The sequence below is a fragment of the Larimichthys crocea genome, chromosome XXI (genome assembly GCF_000972845.2).
Source record: "Larimichthys crocea isolate SSNF chromosome XXI, L_crocea_2.0, whole genome shotgun sequence".
NCBI lineage: Eukaryota > Metazoa > Chordata > Actinopteri > Sciaenidae > Larimichthys > Larimichthys crocea.
The window spans coordinates 988,073-1,001,623 of NC_040031.1; the positions used below are offsets into that span (position 1 = coordinate 988,073).

At 37.4% G+C, this 13,551-nt stretch overlaps 2 protein-coding genes across 7 annotated transcripts; both read right to left on the reverse strand.

Moving 5' to 3' along the window:
- Nucleotides 1-636: 636 nt before the first annotated feature.
- Nucleotides 637-5,178, reverse strand: LOC104930622 (troponin I, fast skeletal muscle-like). The gene is made up of 7 exons (XM_010745464.3): nt 4,976-5,178; nt 3,754-3,786; nt 3,171-3,207; nt 2,570-2,698; nt 1,844-1,933; nt 1,586-1,759; nt 637-1,058 (listed from the first exon to the last, which is right to left on the reverse strand). Exons 2-7 carry the CDS (start codon nt 3,759-3,761, stop codon nt 981-983), a joined length of 516 nt encoding a protein of 171 aa, XP_010743766.1. The 5' UTR covers nt 3,762-3,786; nt 4,976-5,178; the 3' UTR covers nt 637-980.
- A 1,093-nt stretch (nt 5,179-6,271) lies between these two features.
- Nucleotides 6,272-13,458, reverse strand: LOC104930621 (troponin I, fast skeletal muscle-like). Of its 6 annotated transcripts, none has more exons than XM_019267656.2 (7): nt 13,098-13,458; nt 10,196-10,228; nt 9,092-9,131; nt 8,861-8,989; nt 7,697-7,786; nt 6,801-6,974; nt 6,272-6,610 (listed from the first exon to the last, which is right to left on the reverse strand). In XM_019267656.2, the coding sequence occupies exons 2-7, from the start codon at nt 10,201-10,203 to the stop codon at nt 6,533-6,535; spliced, it is 519 nt and encodes a 172-aa protein (XP_019123201.1). In that variant the 5' UTR covers nt 10,204-10,228; nt 13,098-13,458; the 3' UTR covers nt 6,272-6,532. The 6 variants fall into 6 exon arrangements, with proteins under 6 accessions (XP_019123201.1, XP_027128887.1, XP_010743761.1 ...); XM_027273086.1 differs by lacking the exon at nt 13,098-13,458 and adding an exon at nt 11,634-12,236; XM_010745459.3 differs by lacking the exon at nt 13,098-13,458 and adding an exon at nt 11,630-12,235.
- Nucleotides 13,459-13,551: the final 93 nt, after the last annotated feature.

Here is a 13,551-nt window from a genome sequence, read left to right on the forward strand (position 1 = left end):
ACAAAAAGAAATCTAAGATTAAAAACTGTGTCAAGTCATGTGACATAATATATATATATATATCTATATCATATCATATATCATATATATATATGACTTGACACATTGACTTGACACACACACATACACACACACAAAAGGAAAGTCAAAAGTCCAGCGTGTCCTGACCAATATTTAGTGGCATCTAGCGGTGTGGTTGCTGATTGCAACCCCCTCATCTCACATTCTCCTTCCTAAAATAAACAAGAAACTACAGTGCCCCACAAAACATGTGAAGAATGTAAAAGGTCCTATCTAGAGCCAAAGTTTGGTTTGTCCATTCTGGGCTACTGTAGAAACATGGTGGACTTGTGAAAGAGGACCCCCGTCTATAGACAGGAAAGGCTCATTCTAAGGTAAGAAAAACAATTTTTATTTTCAGGTGACTATACACTAGTGAAAACATGAAATTATGTATACCTGATTTTGCCATATTCTGTAAATAGAGCCCCTTAATCTGACACACGGGACCTTTCAATTATCACAAAATTGTTTATTTTATTCTACAGCTCTTATTTGTTTATTTATTTCTGAACTCTGCAGTCCTATAAATAGAAATGAGGCAATTGAAGGCACAAAGAAACAAATCCACACTTATTTTCTTCCACATTTGACTTTATTGTTTCTATTCAGCAGAGTTCAGTTTGTGTGAATGTTTCCCCGAAGGTGTGGAGTTTAAGACTTGGTGTTGTGTGTGAATCTGCAGAAACTCTCCACACTCCTCTTCCTCCCTCGAGACAAAGTGCCAAAAAAAAAAAGAGAGAGAGAAAAAAAAAGAAATCCTCTAACACTTTAAATTTCCTGCAGTGACCCCTCTCATGCTAACCTGCTGCTTAGCCCTGTGAGACTTAACTGAAACATAAAACAATCATCTGGTTCCAACAACACATATAAGACACGTGGAGTTCATATAAACAGTAACACAAACAGCAGCGATACATTTAGGCGCTCTCGAACATCTTCTTCCTGTCAGCCTTGTCCTCAATGTTCTTACGCCAGTCACCCACAGCTTCTGTTGGCTGCAGAAGACAGAAAACAAACAGGTGTTTTAAAGTGTCAGGTGTTAGGGAGAAGCTAGGGTGGCCGCAAAATTTATGAAAAACATAAAAGACACTATCTCGAGTGTTTAATTTGGCCGTTCTGGGCTACTGTAGAAACATGCTGGTTTAACATGGCGGACTCTGTGGATGAGGACCTGTAGATATAAAAGGCTAATTCTAAGGAAACATAAAGAATCTAACAACAATTATACACTAATGAAAACATAATTATGGATATTGTATTCAATTTCTGCCATATTCTGTAAATAGAGCCCCAAAATCTGACACACTGGACCTTTAAATTAAATAAATTTACTTGACTTGAATCCTGAACAAACAAAGAGCTTAAGAGCTTATATATAAAAGCTCAGAGCTTAAATAATATTTGTCAAACCTTTCTTTACATGTTGATTAAGATTCATTTTCACAAGGGAGAAAATGTAATTTACTGTAAGGACATAACATTAGCTAAATGATAACAACAGTAAAACATATGGTAAACTCACCTCCTCTTTGACCTCCTTCTTGACCTGCTTCAGGTTGGACCTCAGTTCCATGTTGACTGTATGTTTGGTGCCAAGAAGAGCTTTCAGCATGGTGTCAGCAGACATACGCACTTTCTTCAGAGCGGGTTTCTTCACACCTCTCAGGTCCACAACCTTGATCCTCAGGTCCTCAATCTATGAGAAGAGAAAGGTTTTTATTTTAGTTTACTGTCCTTAAAAAGGAACTTTTTGATGTGATTCTCTCGGGGGTCAGTTTACCTCTTTGTCGGTCTTCTGCACTTTGGCCTCAATGTCGTACCTCTCCTCATCAAGCTTGTCAATAAGACCATGGAGCTTCTTGCAGTATTCCTGTCGTCATGCAAACATACACAGTTCTCATGTTACAGAAATGTTACACGTTGGTACAGGTACAATGAAATGTGACAAATACAAACTGTGATGTTCTGAGACTGAAGTCGAAAAGTGAAAACTACAGTAAAGTTTATGATATCAAATTTGCCCTGTGTAGCTTTGTACATGTCAAACCCTAAAAGAAGAGCAAAGTCTGTTCATTTTGAGATAAACATTTCTCAAACACACTTTTGCCTCTAAAATGTGAAGACATGAGATGATGACGAACGGGTCACTGCAACAAATGGCAAAGCTAACACAGCTTATTTCCGTTCATCACACAGCCCCTAACCCTAATGAGAAAAAAGCTATAATCATTTTTAAATGCCACCTGAAGTGTTGTTAGCTTTGCACAGTAACTGCTAATAGCGCCACTATGACCCTGCCTCTGAAAATGCTGCTTTATGTATAAATCTGTATGTATAATGCTTTAATATAAACCTTTGTTAGAGTTTTCACTGTTTGTGGTGAGGTAGGCTAAACAGGTCCTGGTTCAATCTCTATACTACTGTATACTGCTATACTATATACTATCTCTATAATATCTCTGTGCTGCAAAGATGAAAGCTAATATCTTCTCATCTCTCCTCTCACCATCAGGGCATTCTGGTCTCCACTCAAATCTGGGGGAGGACAGTTCTCGGCCATGTAGGCCTCCTTAGCTGCATCGGCCTCCTTTATCTCCTGATCGAGCCAGTTCTGAGCGATCTGGAGGATCAGGCTCTGCAAGATTAAAAAAAAGAAGAAGAAACTTCATGTAGGCTAATTTTTATTGTTTTCTATGGAAAGCACACATACATTTGTTGCTGTGAACTCAACTCAGTGTCACAATATAATGAAACACTAAATGTGGATTAATCCGCTGCTGAAAATAGTCCTCATCAAATGCACTACTTTTCTTTAAAAAAATAGAGTAGCGAGCTGTTTTAAGAATTTGTGATTTTCAAGATTCATGTCTCCAGTTGGAACCAATGGCATTGGAGCTGAGAACTATGAGAGGAAGTCAGACAGTACTGAGAGATAAACTGATCAAGGTTTTGGTCTTTTTATGGATTTTGTTGACGATAAAAAAACAACAACCTGCAGAATAACTTAACTGTAACTTACTTACTATACAATTGTGTTGACAAAGTGACTTCAAACGCAACACTAATGGTTTTATAGGTAAAATTTACAGGAAAAGTGTCTGGTTTACCTTAAGGTGATGCCTGCGGCTGGAAGTCATCTTTTTCCTGTTTGGGGGTGAGTTCGTGTCAGATCATTATAAACTCATTGACATGAATATCTTCCACATCAGATTCACTCTTAAAATCATGCATTTCTTCTTGATGAAAGACAGTAAATGTACTTATAGTCTGATCTACTGACCACTCAAACCACTTCACCCATTCACACACACACATTTATACACTGGCAGAGGCCATGCAAGGTGCCAGTTGCTCATCAGGAGCCGTACAGCACTTCCTATCCAATGGCACTAAGCCTACACACACACTTACACACTAATGTCACAGCCATTCATCAGGGTTCAGTATCCTGCTCTAGGACACTTTGACTGGCAGAGCTGGGAATGAAACCACAGCTGCCCTGATAATTATGCTTCTCCATTGCAGTTTTGCTGGTTCAAATGTTTACTAATTATCTAAAATAATGCAAATTTCTTTTCAAATTTCAAGATAATAATGTAAATTATTTAGAAAAATAGAATTGGCATAATTATCAAGTTATGTGCATGTAAACAAGGATGCTTTTGAAGGTAGGATGGCGTTCAGACTTACTCTGACATCTTGGCGAGTTTTGCGGTTCACAACCTGCATGAAAACACACATGAAGAGCACACTAAACATTTGAGTATTTCTGACCTGTGCTGAACGCCATAGACGTTCAGATCAGGATGTCAGTGTGAGGTTCTCTGAGATCAGCATGTTCTGATAGCGATAGATGGTACGGGAATATTTGCACTGTAACGTGATCTGAGGCCACAGCTGAAGAGCAGCAACGTCGACTGAACTAAACTGGGACGGACCAGCTCGTGTGTCACATCTCAACCGTTTATGAACAGATCGAAGAGTTAATTTTGAAAATTTGAATTTTTTTTCCAGCGGACTATATTTTAACTTCCAGAAATTTTGATCCAAATCAGGTGAAATGATCTTTTGATGATCCAATAAAATCCCATTCTAAATTTAGCCTTTTGATTTGCTCTAATATTTCTTTAAGTTATCTTTTGGTTTTAAAGTTTCACAGTGACTTGTCAGACAGACCCAAATTTATCATCTTTAAAAGCTGTTTCTCTCATCAAGACACTGTCAAATCTGACAAATTTAGAAACTATGATGCTATGAATAAAAGAAATGACCATGAATAATATCATCAGCCTAATATCTATATTAATGAAACAGTTAATAAACAAAATGAAAGTTATTAAGCATCATTAAGGCCGTCCAGCAGTTTACAACCAATGAGCTTGAAACAAATGACATTTTCACGTTTTTTGTAACACAAAATTGCACAAATCTAAGCATGATTCAAATAAATAAATTTGATCTGTGTCAAAAAATTTTAAACAAACTGTATTAAAAAATAGAATCATGACACTTCCCTCACTTCAGACTCTTAAAGCATCCCAACAACTCTTCAGGTAACATAGTGACAGGATGGTATTTTAACTGTCTGAGTGCGACAGTTTCAAGTCTTTATCGAGTTGCAGTGACTTTCTAAGACTGAGCTGGAAACAGCTTCAGGACCGTAAAACACAGCACAGTGCAGCAGAACAAGTCTCATAAATTTAGTTATGTCAGGAAAAGGTCAAATGTCTGCAACAAATATGTAGAAAGCAAGCTCAGGATGTCAGGAGGTCAAAGGTGGAGTACAGCTATGATCTTGGCTGTTATGTGGCTGCACTATTTTTTCCTCTGTTAAAATAAAAGATGTTGCTCTCAGAGATGCTCAAAGAGGCTGGAGTAAAAATAAAGAGACAAAATACAGAAGATTTCTCACCTATTGAGAGGAGGAAGAAGAAGAGGACAAGACACACTTGGTGGAAGAAAGACACTGCCAAAGCCACAGACAGTGAAAAATGAAATAGGGTATATATGGTGGGTTGCGATGCCTCAGCAAAATGCCCAGATCCTCTTTATGGAAATGGATTCCCGGGCAGACCAATGGGCCGACGAGCTCCTGAAATACACCCGACCCAGCCCCGCTCTGCAAACCTCCCTCCCTGTGAGATGACTTCAAGCTGATCTTAAGGCTTCAAGATGCAGTTAAGTTAAATATAAAAGACCACAAACAACAAACTGAGGCCATTGTGACACTTTTTAACCTTCAGGGTTCTCTAAACTAAAACTTTAAAGTCCTCAAATGGCTTTGAAATGTTCTCTTCTTTCTGATTTCCCCGCAAAAAGGTGTCTTGAGTAGCTTTAATGTTGTTTTTTGAAACAATATCAATCTCATCTCGCTTACCGTTAAATGGAAACACTTGATGGCAGACAGCTGTCTTGCTCTTGACTTTATACAGTTTATATGTTTGAAAACTAAAAATAAAGTTCTGTGTTTCTGCCTGGCATTTTGATTAAACAGGTTAATGCAGGCTCCCTCTATGACATTAAATATACAAACAAATCAATCGTTTGAAGAATTCTCTGGAATCAAAAGACGCCTTTTCAGATTCTTGTGCAGAGGTTGTCCTCATTTTCTCTTTAAGAGAAAAAGTTTAACACTTTTGGGAAATATAAAGTGAGACAAGAAGATAAATATGAATCACATGACTTTGCATGAAGTATGGAGTTGAGGTAAGTGGGAAGTAATTAGCTTAGCTTAGCACAAAGACTAGTAAGATAATTTGCCCAAAAAATAGTTCCATCTAAAATCAAAAACTGTTGTAGGTTATTTCTGAACTTCGAATGATAGCTTTCTGAAGTCTCAGACTTTTAGGATTCAATAACATATATGACAGGATAAAAGTTCCTTCATAAGATTGATCAATATCGAAGAAAACGCTGAAATTTCCAAGAACAGAATTGTATTTTATATTTAACTTAGTAAAGAGAGTCATTTCGATGTCCGAAGTTGTTCTTTGTTGGCTAACTGATTTAATTGACTGATTGATTGATTAGTCGATTAATTGTTTCCCAGGTGTTTGAAGACAATTAAAAGAATTAAAATTAAAAGAATTTAAAGTTTATTTTATCTAAAACACGAAATATCTCAATGTGTAATTTACTATTTAAGTGTCAGTTTGATGTGAATGAAAAATGTTTAATATGTAGATAAATGTAACAAACAAATCAGTCCTTATTTCAAAACATTTATTTCTAATGAAAACCTGTACATTTTGAATGTTTGACGTTTGAATTGTGTACATGGTGACGTTACTTTGTCTGAGTTCAGTCTCTTACGGTGGCTACGGTATCACCAAGACAACCAACAAAACAACAAAAAAGTGTCTAAACTCTTGTCCCTGTGTGTCCTGCTGGAACACAGAGACACATTCAGTCACTCAGACCTCGGCGGAAACGTCCCCCCTGCTGTCGTCCTCGCCACTTCAGAAAGGATTTAGGAAGTCTCAAACATCTTCTTCCTGTCAGCCTTATCCTCAATGTTTTTACGCCAGTCGCCCACTGCCTCTGTCGACTGTAGACAAGAGCAACATGAACTTATTAACACAAAATCCTTACTGTCGGGTTTCCAATCAAGCTGCATGATTTTGAGCGTGACACCTAACACATAACAGGTCTCATGGTGAAAAACGTGACATCTGTATTAACAACTCATTTCAAGCTTCTACTGAAATATCTGTGATAGGTTTGGACTCCTTCCTCACCTCCTCTTTGACCTCCTTCTTGACCTGCTTCAGGTTGGCTCTCAGGTCCATGGTCACCTTGTGTTTTCCTCCCAGCAGAGCCTGCAGCATGGCGTCAGCAGACATACGCACTTTCTTCAGGGCGGGTTTCTTCACTCCAGCCAGCTCAACCACCTTCAGTTTCAGATCCTCAATCTGGAGGCAGACAAACAGTACCAAGTCAGTCCACATGTTGTGGAATGTACAAATGGAAACAAGAATGTTTCCGATGCCAGAAACTTGGTTTCTTGCCTATAGATTCTACTTTCATATGCAGATAAAAGTTCTGCATATGAAGAGATTACATCCTACCAAACCTAAATAGACATATACATACATGACCATATAATCTACACCTGGTCTGACTACCATGGCCATGAAATATGAGGATTAATGTAACGACAATAAAGACATCAGAAATAAACCTCCTTGGCAACAGGCCCAGGCTAAAATATTCAGGAGTCGTCATTCAATCTCCTCAAATACTTTTGAAGAATCTGCTGAGAGGCGACCAATCAAACAAGGCCAGAAATTATTATTACACATGAACACCTGTTTCACAGTGAGACAGGTAAGTCGCTTTGAACAGGAGTGTGGGTTTTTCGCGATTTGATTGATAATTTAATTTCTTTGAATCATAATCATTAACAATCATCTTTCCCTGTTTGTTCCTGGAATCTTAAAAAACGAGTGATTCAATGAAAACAGAGAGACAAAAAAAAGCTGCTCTCCTCGTGTAAATAAAGACTCAAGGAAAGTCTTGAATCAGAGATATTTTTGGACATCAGCTCATTGGCTGAAAAGCATAATTCAGACTCGACACTATCTAGCATCATTGCTCACCTGAGGACATCATGTCAGGTCATTCTGTCTCTCACCTCTTTGTCGGCCTTCTGGACCTTGGCCTCAGCGTCGTACCTTACGTCGTCAATCTTGTCGATGGCGGCCTGGAGCTTCTTGCAGATTTCCTTTCGAGAAAAAACAACAACTACTTGTTAACATGTTTCTTCAGCTGTCAGCATCATGCTGTGATTTAATTATGAACAAATCTAAACTGAGCTCTGCTGATGGGATCATCTGAAAACTGATCAAGACTTCTTTAGTCAATACAATTCAGAAGTTACAACACACAACACTTGATGTGAATTACAGTAGATGTTCTATATTGTTCTCTTAACTGTAACTATAACATAAAATAATTATAAATCTATAGGTCCAAATAAGAATAATATTTATGTTTGATTGCAAATTAAAGTGTATTTTGTGCTGAAATATTAAAATTTGGGGCAGAAACTTGAATGACTGATGACCCGATGAGAGTACAAATCTAAAGGTAAAACTTAAATCCAGACAAATATTATCCAAAAACCTTAAGGTGAAGTAAAAGTAATAAAAAAAATGCTGCATTTAAAGTAAAAGGACAAAAAATATTAGCGTCAAAATGTACTCAAAGGTCCAGTATGTAAGATTTAGCGGTATCTAGCGTTGAAATTGCTGATTTAAACTTCCTTGCCTCACCCTCTCCTTCCTAGGGTTTAGGAGAAACTATGCTGGGTACTCTGGGCTACTCAACATGGCAGACCCTGTAGAAGAAGACCCACATTTTGTGTAGATATAAAAGGCTCATTTGAAAAAAACATAATGATATTTTTAGGTAATTAAACACTTGAAAACATAGTTCCATTTCTGCCTTATTTTGTAAATAGAGCCCCCCATATCTGACACACTGGACCTTTAAGTAAAAATAGAAATACCACATTGTAATACTCCATTACAGAGTGACACAAGTTGGTTGCAATCTGTAGCCTCACCACTAGATGTCACAAAACCTTACTTTGATCCTTTAAGTAAACTTATCCAACCACTGATACAATCTAAATCTTAAATCATGCCAAATGACTTTGATCAGTTGAGCTCATAATAACTACACTAACACTACATTTGCTTCAGCAGTCGTTTCAGTGTTACGTGATATTCTAAAATCTGTTCCACCATAAAGACAAATATGAAGTAATGTTAAATGTTGAGCATCATCGTCTCACCATTAGGGCGGCCTGGTCTCCACTGAGGTCGGGGTCGGGGCAGTTCTCGGCCATGTAGGCCTCCTTTGCAGCTTCAATGTCCTTCCTCTCCTGCTCAATCCAATTGGCAGCGATCTGAAGCATCAAACTCTGCAGGGAGGAGGAAGAATGAATGTGTGAAATATTAATACAAAAGTTAACAATAATGTTCCACTGACATTTAAATAGCGCAGACAAAATGTTTATTCTCACCTTCAGATGATGCCTGCGGCTGGACGTCATTTTCTTTCCCCTGTGAGAGCAGACGTTATCAGGACTGACATAATGTCTTGGCTGGTTTGAGTAACTAATTAATACATCATGTCTTAAAAACAACAATTGGCCACATTAGAGAGAGCCTATTGCAGGTCTATTCTGCCTGTTGTAACATGCTACCAGCAACATGTACAGCTGCTGTCATCCGAACCTGACAGCAGGCTGACCTTCAAATTGATCACATGTGTTCACATCTCTTTAGACACATTTCAGACATCAGAAGCTTCATGGATGTTTGAGTTAAAACATCTCAACAATTATTAGACTCTACTCTCTATTCTAAGCTTAGTGGTAACATGGTTAGTATTTCATGTAGGTCTACCTTGTTTTTCTATTTTTTTAGGTTCTGATGATTTCTAATGTCATTAAATGTTACCCTCCAAGTGTGTAAATGTGAAAACATCTGACACAAAGATGAAAACGGCAAAAATGGCAAACTACAGCTGAAAGCACAGCTTAGTCTTAGTCTAAATTTAGTCTGATAGCACATTATTTTACAGGAAATCACAGGTTGACAGAGAGAACAGTTTGCTAATATTACTAATTTAGACCTAATTATTAAATATGGGTGGTGTTCAATTAGTACACACCCAATTAGTTAATTCTAATTAACTGTTTGTGTAAACAAACAAACCCTAGATGGCAGCACACAATTCAACCTATTTCACAAACACAGTTCAAGCATAACAGACTTTTCTACTAACAAGTTCTTATAAAGTAAAATAAATAAAAAGTACATTTGAATTCAAATGAATTTATCTAGTTACAACTAAATGACCATGTTTTTTTTCACCGTGGCATGAACTCTAAATTGACTACGGTGCTACAAAAGGCTTCTGTCTGACTGCTCATCATTTGAATTAGAAACATCATATTATGACACACTATCTGGTGTTTAAATCCAAAACTTCCGTGGAGATTATCAGGAATTTACTGTATAGACCTGTAACTAAATAAAATGTTTCCCCAACAGCTAAGAAGAAGAAGAAGAAGAAGAAGAAGAAGAAGAAGAAGAAGAAGAAGAAGAAGATGTGTACTCACTCAGACATTTTGGTGGTTTGTGATCTTCACACCCTGTTCAGAGACAGAAAACACTCATTAGTTAATCAGGTTACATAAAGCACACTGACTCCTTCCACAACTGAGCTGAACAGCTCTTGTTGCCTCCCTGTTATCGATCACTGACCCATTGACCTCCAGCACGAAACATGATACAGTTTACTATGATGGAAAACCGGCTGCCAGCGATCACAAACCAGCTAATTTTGGATGGGTGGGGTCAGATGCCGGGTCCTTGAGCTGAACAGTTGCCCCCTCGGAAGATATTCTGCCTGGAATTTAACTTCTTACAGTGAGTCAGTGATCTGGGCACGAAATGTCACTAGCAGAGGAACCAAATGTGGTGCGAAGCACGCAGTGAGAGCCGTAAACACCAATGCCAACATCCTGCAAGCACGCAAACCACCGGTTGACACTGAGATGTGTCTAGAAATGATTCCCATAAAAATTTAAACAATCAGAAACTATGAAACACAGATCCAGACATAAAAGAACATGTATTTTTGTGCAAGTATAGTATAGATAGATAGATAGAGATCCAGTATAATTCAGATTCTCAGTTTTAAATCAACCGTGGACTTTTACACCAAGATGTAACTCAAATCTTCAGATTTTTATATTTTTAACCACTCCAGTCAAACTGAGCCACAACAAAGCATCCAACTACATCCAAATGGAAATATACATTATTATATATTAATATACATAAAATTCCCAGAGACATTTCACAGAAATATGTAGTAGTGCTGTATATAAGGAAAATACAGTCTTCAATTAGTTCTAATTAATAATTTCCAAACAATTAGTGAGTCTATTAGTCACTGCACAGCAAGTTAATCAATGAATAATCATTATTTATGTGTTTAAATAAAACATTTGTTTATCATTTGTGCCAAATTACATTTTGGCAGAAAACTATTATAAAATACGAACGTGTAAGGCTTCAAAGATTTACCAACCAAGCCGGCCAAACTAACATTCACTTTTTAATATTTTACCAACACCATGCAAGATTCAAATCTCAATCCAAGAACTATCAATCCGTGGTGAGTGGTTTTACATTTAACGACGACCTGGATCAAAATAAAACAACAAAATGACGAATTCTTTTCAGTTTCGCTTTAACCTGAATGTCCTGAAGTTGCTTCACCATTCAGCTCAATGTCCTACAGTGTCCTTCAATACGTCCAATCAGTCTGAGCTGCTGCATAACAGCTCTTTCTTTCTACCTCCAAACATCTCAACGCAGCCTCAGAGGTCAAAGGTCACGCCTGCAACAGCAGCAGCACCTTTGAAAAACAGATAGTATCACCTGTGCAGAATAACCGCCATGCCCACCTGCAGACCAGACCTCAGCGTGAGTCTCTGTATTGTTTCCTAACAGAGTGAACGTAGCCGAACCGCAGAGACTCTTACCTACTGAACGTGACGAGGAGGAGGAAGACGAAGAAGGGGGGGAGACACTTGCCAAGTCCTAAACAGTAAAGATTAAACAGGGTATATAGGGTGTGAAGTGCTTGCTCAGCAGTAAAGTCAGCCCTCTTTATGGTAGCAGAGCCAACTCAGACCAATGGGCCGGCAGGCTCCAGAAATACCACCACAACTATCCGAGGAACCTCATAAATTTCTGCTGCAGGAAGTTGCCTCCCTGAACCAAAGGCTGAAGGGACGCTATCAGGTTCCCCCCCACAGAGACAAGTTAAAGGATGAAGCAATTGTTACACAACAGACGGGCAGTGCGGTGACATGATTAATGCTCACAGATTCAGTTTGCTTTATACCAGCAGTTTAACGGGACAGTGGTGAGAACAGTGTGAAGCGAGTTAATGTGAAGCTTCAGCAGTCTAAGTGAAGACAAATCAAGTGAATATGTTCCAAAGATACAACATTTTAATCTGAAAGTTTCTGCTGAAGGTTCATATTAACACCCAGAGATAGTGTAATACAGCAGGAAGAAGGGATTTATTATTTCAGAACAACCAGGAGGAACAAACAATAACTGTTTAATGTACATATCATTGTATTAATATTGTAAAATAGACGATGGTAAAGAAACATCATTCAGGATTTTGGGGGCTTCATACAGAAAGTAAACTAAGACAAATATGAATGCAAATAACTAACATCACTAACCTAAAAAAAAAAAAGCTGAGCAGTTTAAATATCAGGTGATGCAACACTAATATGACTTTAATTAGAGTTTACACACTAAATAAAATTGTTTAATTTAAAATTAAGCTTTAACATTGGAACCACGAAAGTACAAGAAAACATGAATGAGGTTTGTCTGAAGAAACTGATTTTAGAATATTTGGAAATAACTCAGATTTAAACTTCAAGATTCAAGCCACAAATGTAAAATAAGCTTCACTGAATGAACCTTAAATAAATAACTGTAAAAATCACATGAGAAGAGATAAACACTAAATATTATAGAAGATGACTGAATTGCCCTTAAAATCCAGTCATCTTCCATAATGATGTTTTACTTGTTAGTCAGGTTGGTGTAACTTTTTGTCATTGCTGAATGAAACTGACCTGATGTAAACATAGACTAACATGATAAAGTTTCAACTGACTGATTTCACTCACTTTGTTTGAATTTCAGAATTGGTTAAATTATTTCTTCTGTTTTTCATATGTCATGTGTCATGTATTTTATCTTTTTAATTAATTTCACGTTTGCATTAGATAATGTCTCATTTGCATATTTAAACTGAAACCTATAATACAAAAATCAATTGTCATAATGTAAGTCATCATCAGGGCAGCACAAAGTTTCTTGGTGATATCTATAAGTGATTTTTTACCCTGTTCCCCTGTAGTGTCTCCCCTTAATGTTAGTTAGTAAAAAATATATAAAGAGCAAAAGGAGGTTACTCACCATTTGTAGAACTTCATGATGATCCAGATTTGTTTGTGATGGAGAAGCAGAAGTGTGATCTGATTAAAATATTTGGCAAGTAGCCGTGTTTGACAGAGACTAAAGAGAGACGATGTGCAGGAAGATCCAGCAGAGAAATGATGGAGTGGAAGGCTCTCTGCTGACATCTGGTGGTTCATTGTGAGCTCATGCTCAATTAACTAGAGGACAAATCTACATTTGTTATTAGTTTAAGTTAAATTGACTTCTCAACTCTGGAAACAGCTATTTGTAATCTTTGTTACTGTATTTGTAAGAAAATAAATCTCAGATTCAGATCAACACCAAGCAGAAGTACAGGAACATAAAGTTATTTTAGATCACTCAAATGACGAGTGACGAAAAACCCAACCAATGAAAAAATTACCCTTTTGTGTTGAAGTTTCAAAGATAATCTGGAAAAACTGCAGTACGA

Bases quoted from the DNA above. Each gene is read 5' to 3' on its own strand.
- LOC104930621 (XM_019267656.2), bottom strand. The intron at 7,787-8,860 runs GTGAGACGATGA...TTTTCTCGAAAG, and splicing joins GAGACCAGGCCGCCCTAATG to GAAATCTGCAAGAAGCTCCA. The intron at 6,975-7,696 runs GTGAGAGACAGA...GTCTGCCTCCAG, and splicing joins TCCAGAAGGCCGACAAAGAG to ATTGAGGATCTGAAACTGAA.
- LOC104930622 (XM_010745464.3), bottom strand. The intron at 1,934-2,569 runs GTGAGAGGAGAG...GCATGACGACAG, and splicing joins GAGACCAGAATGCCCTGATG to GAATACTGCAAGAAGCTCCA. The intron at 1,760-1,843 runs GTAAACTGACCC...CTCTTCTCATAG, and splicing joins TGCAGAAGACCGACAAAGAG to ATTGAGGACCTGAGGATCAA.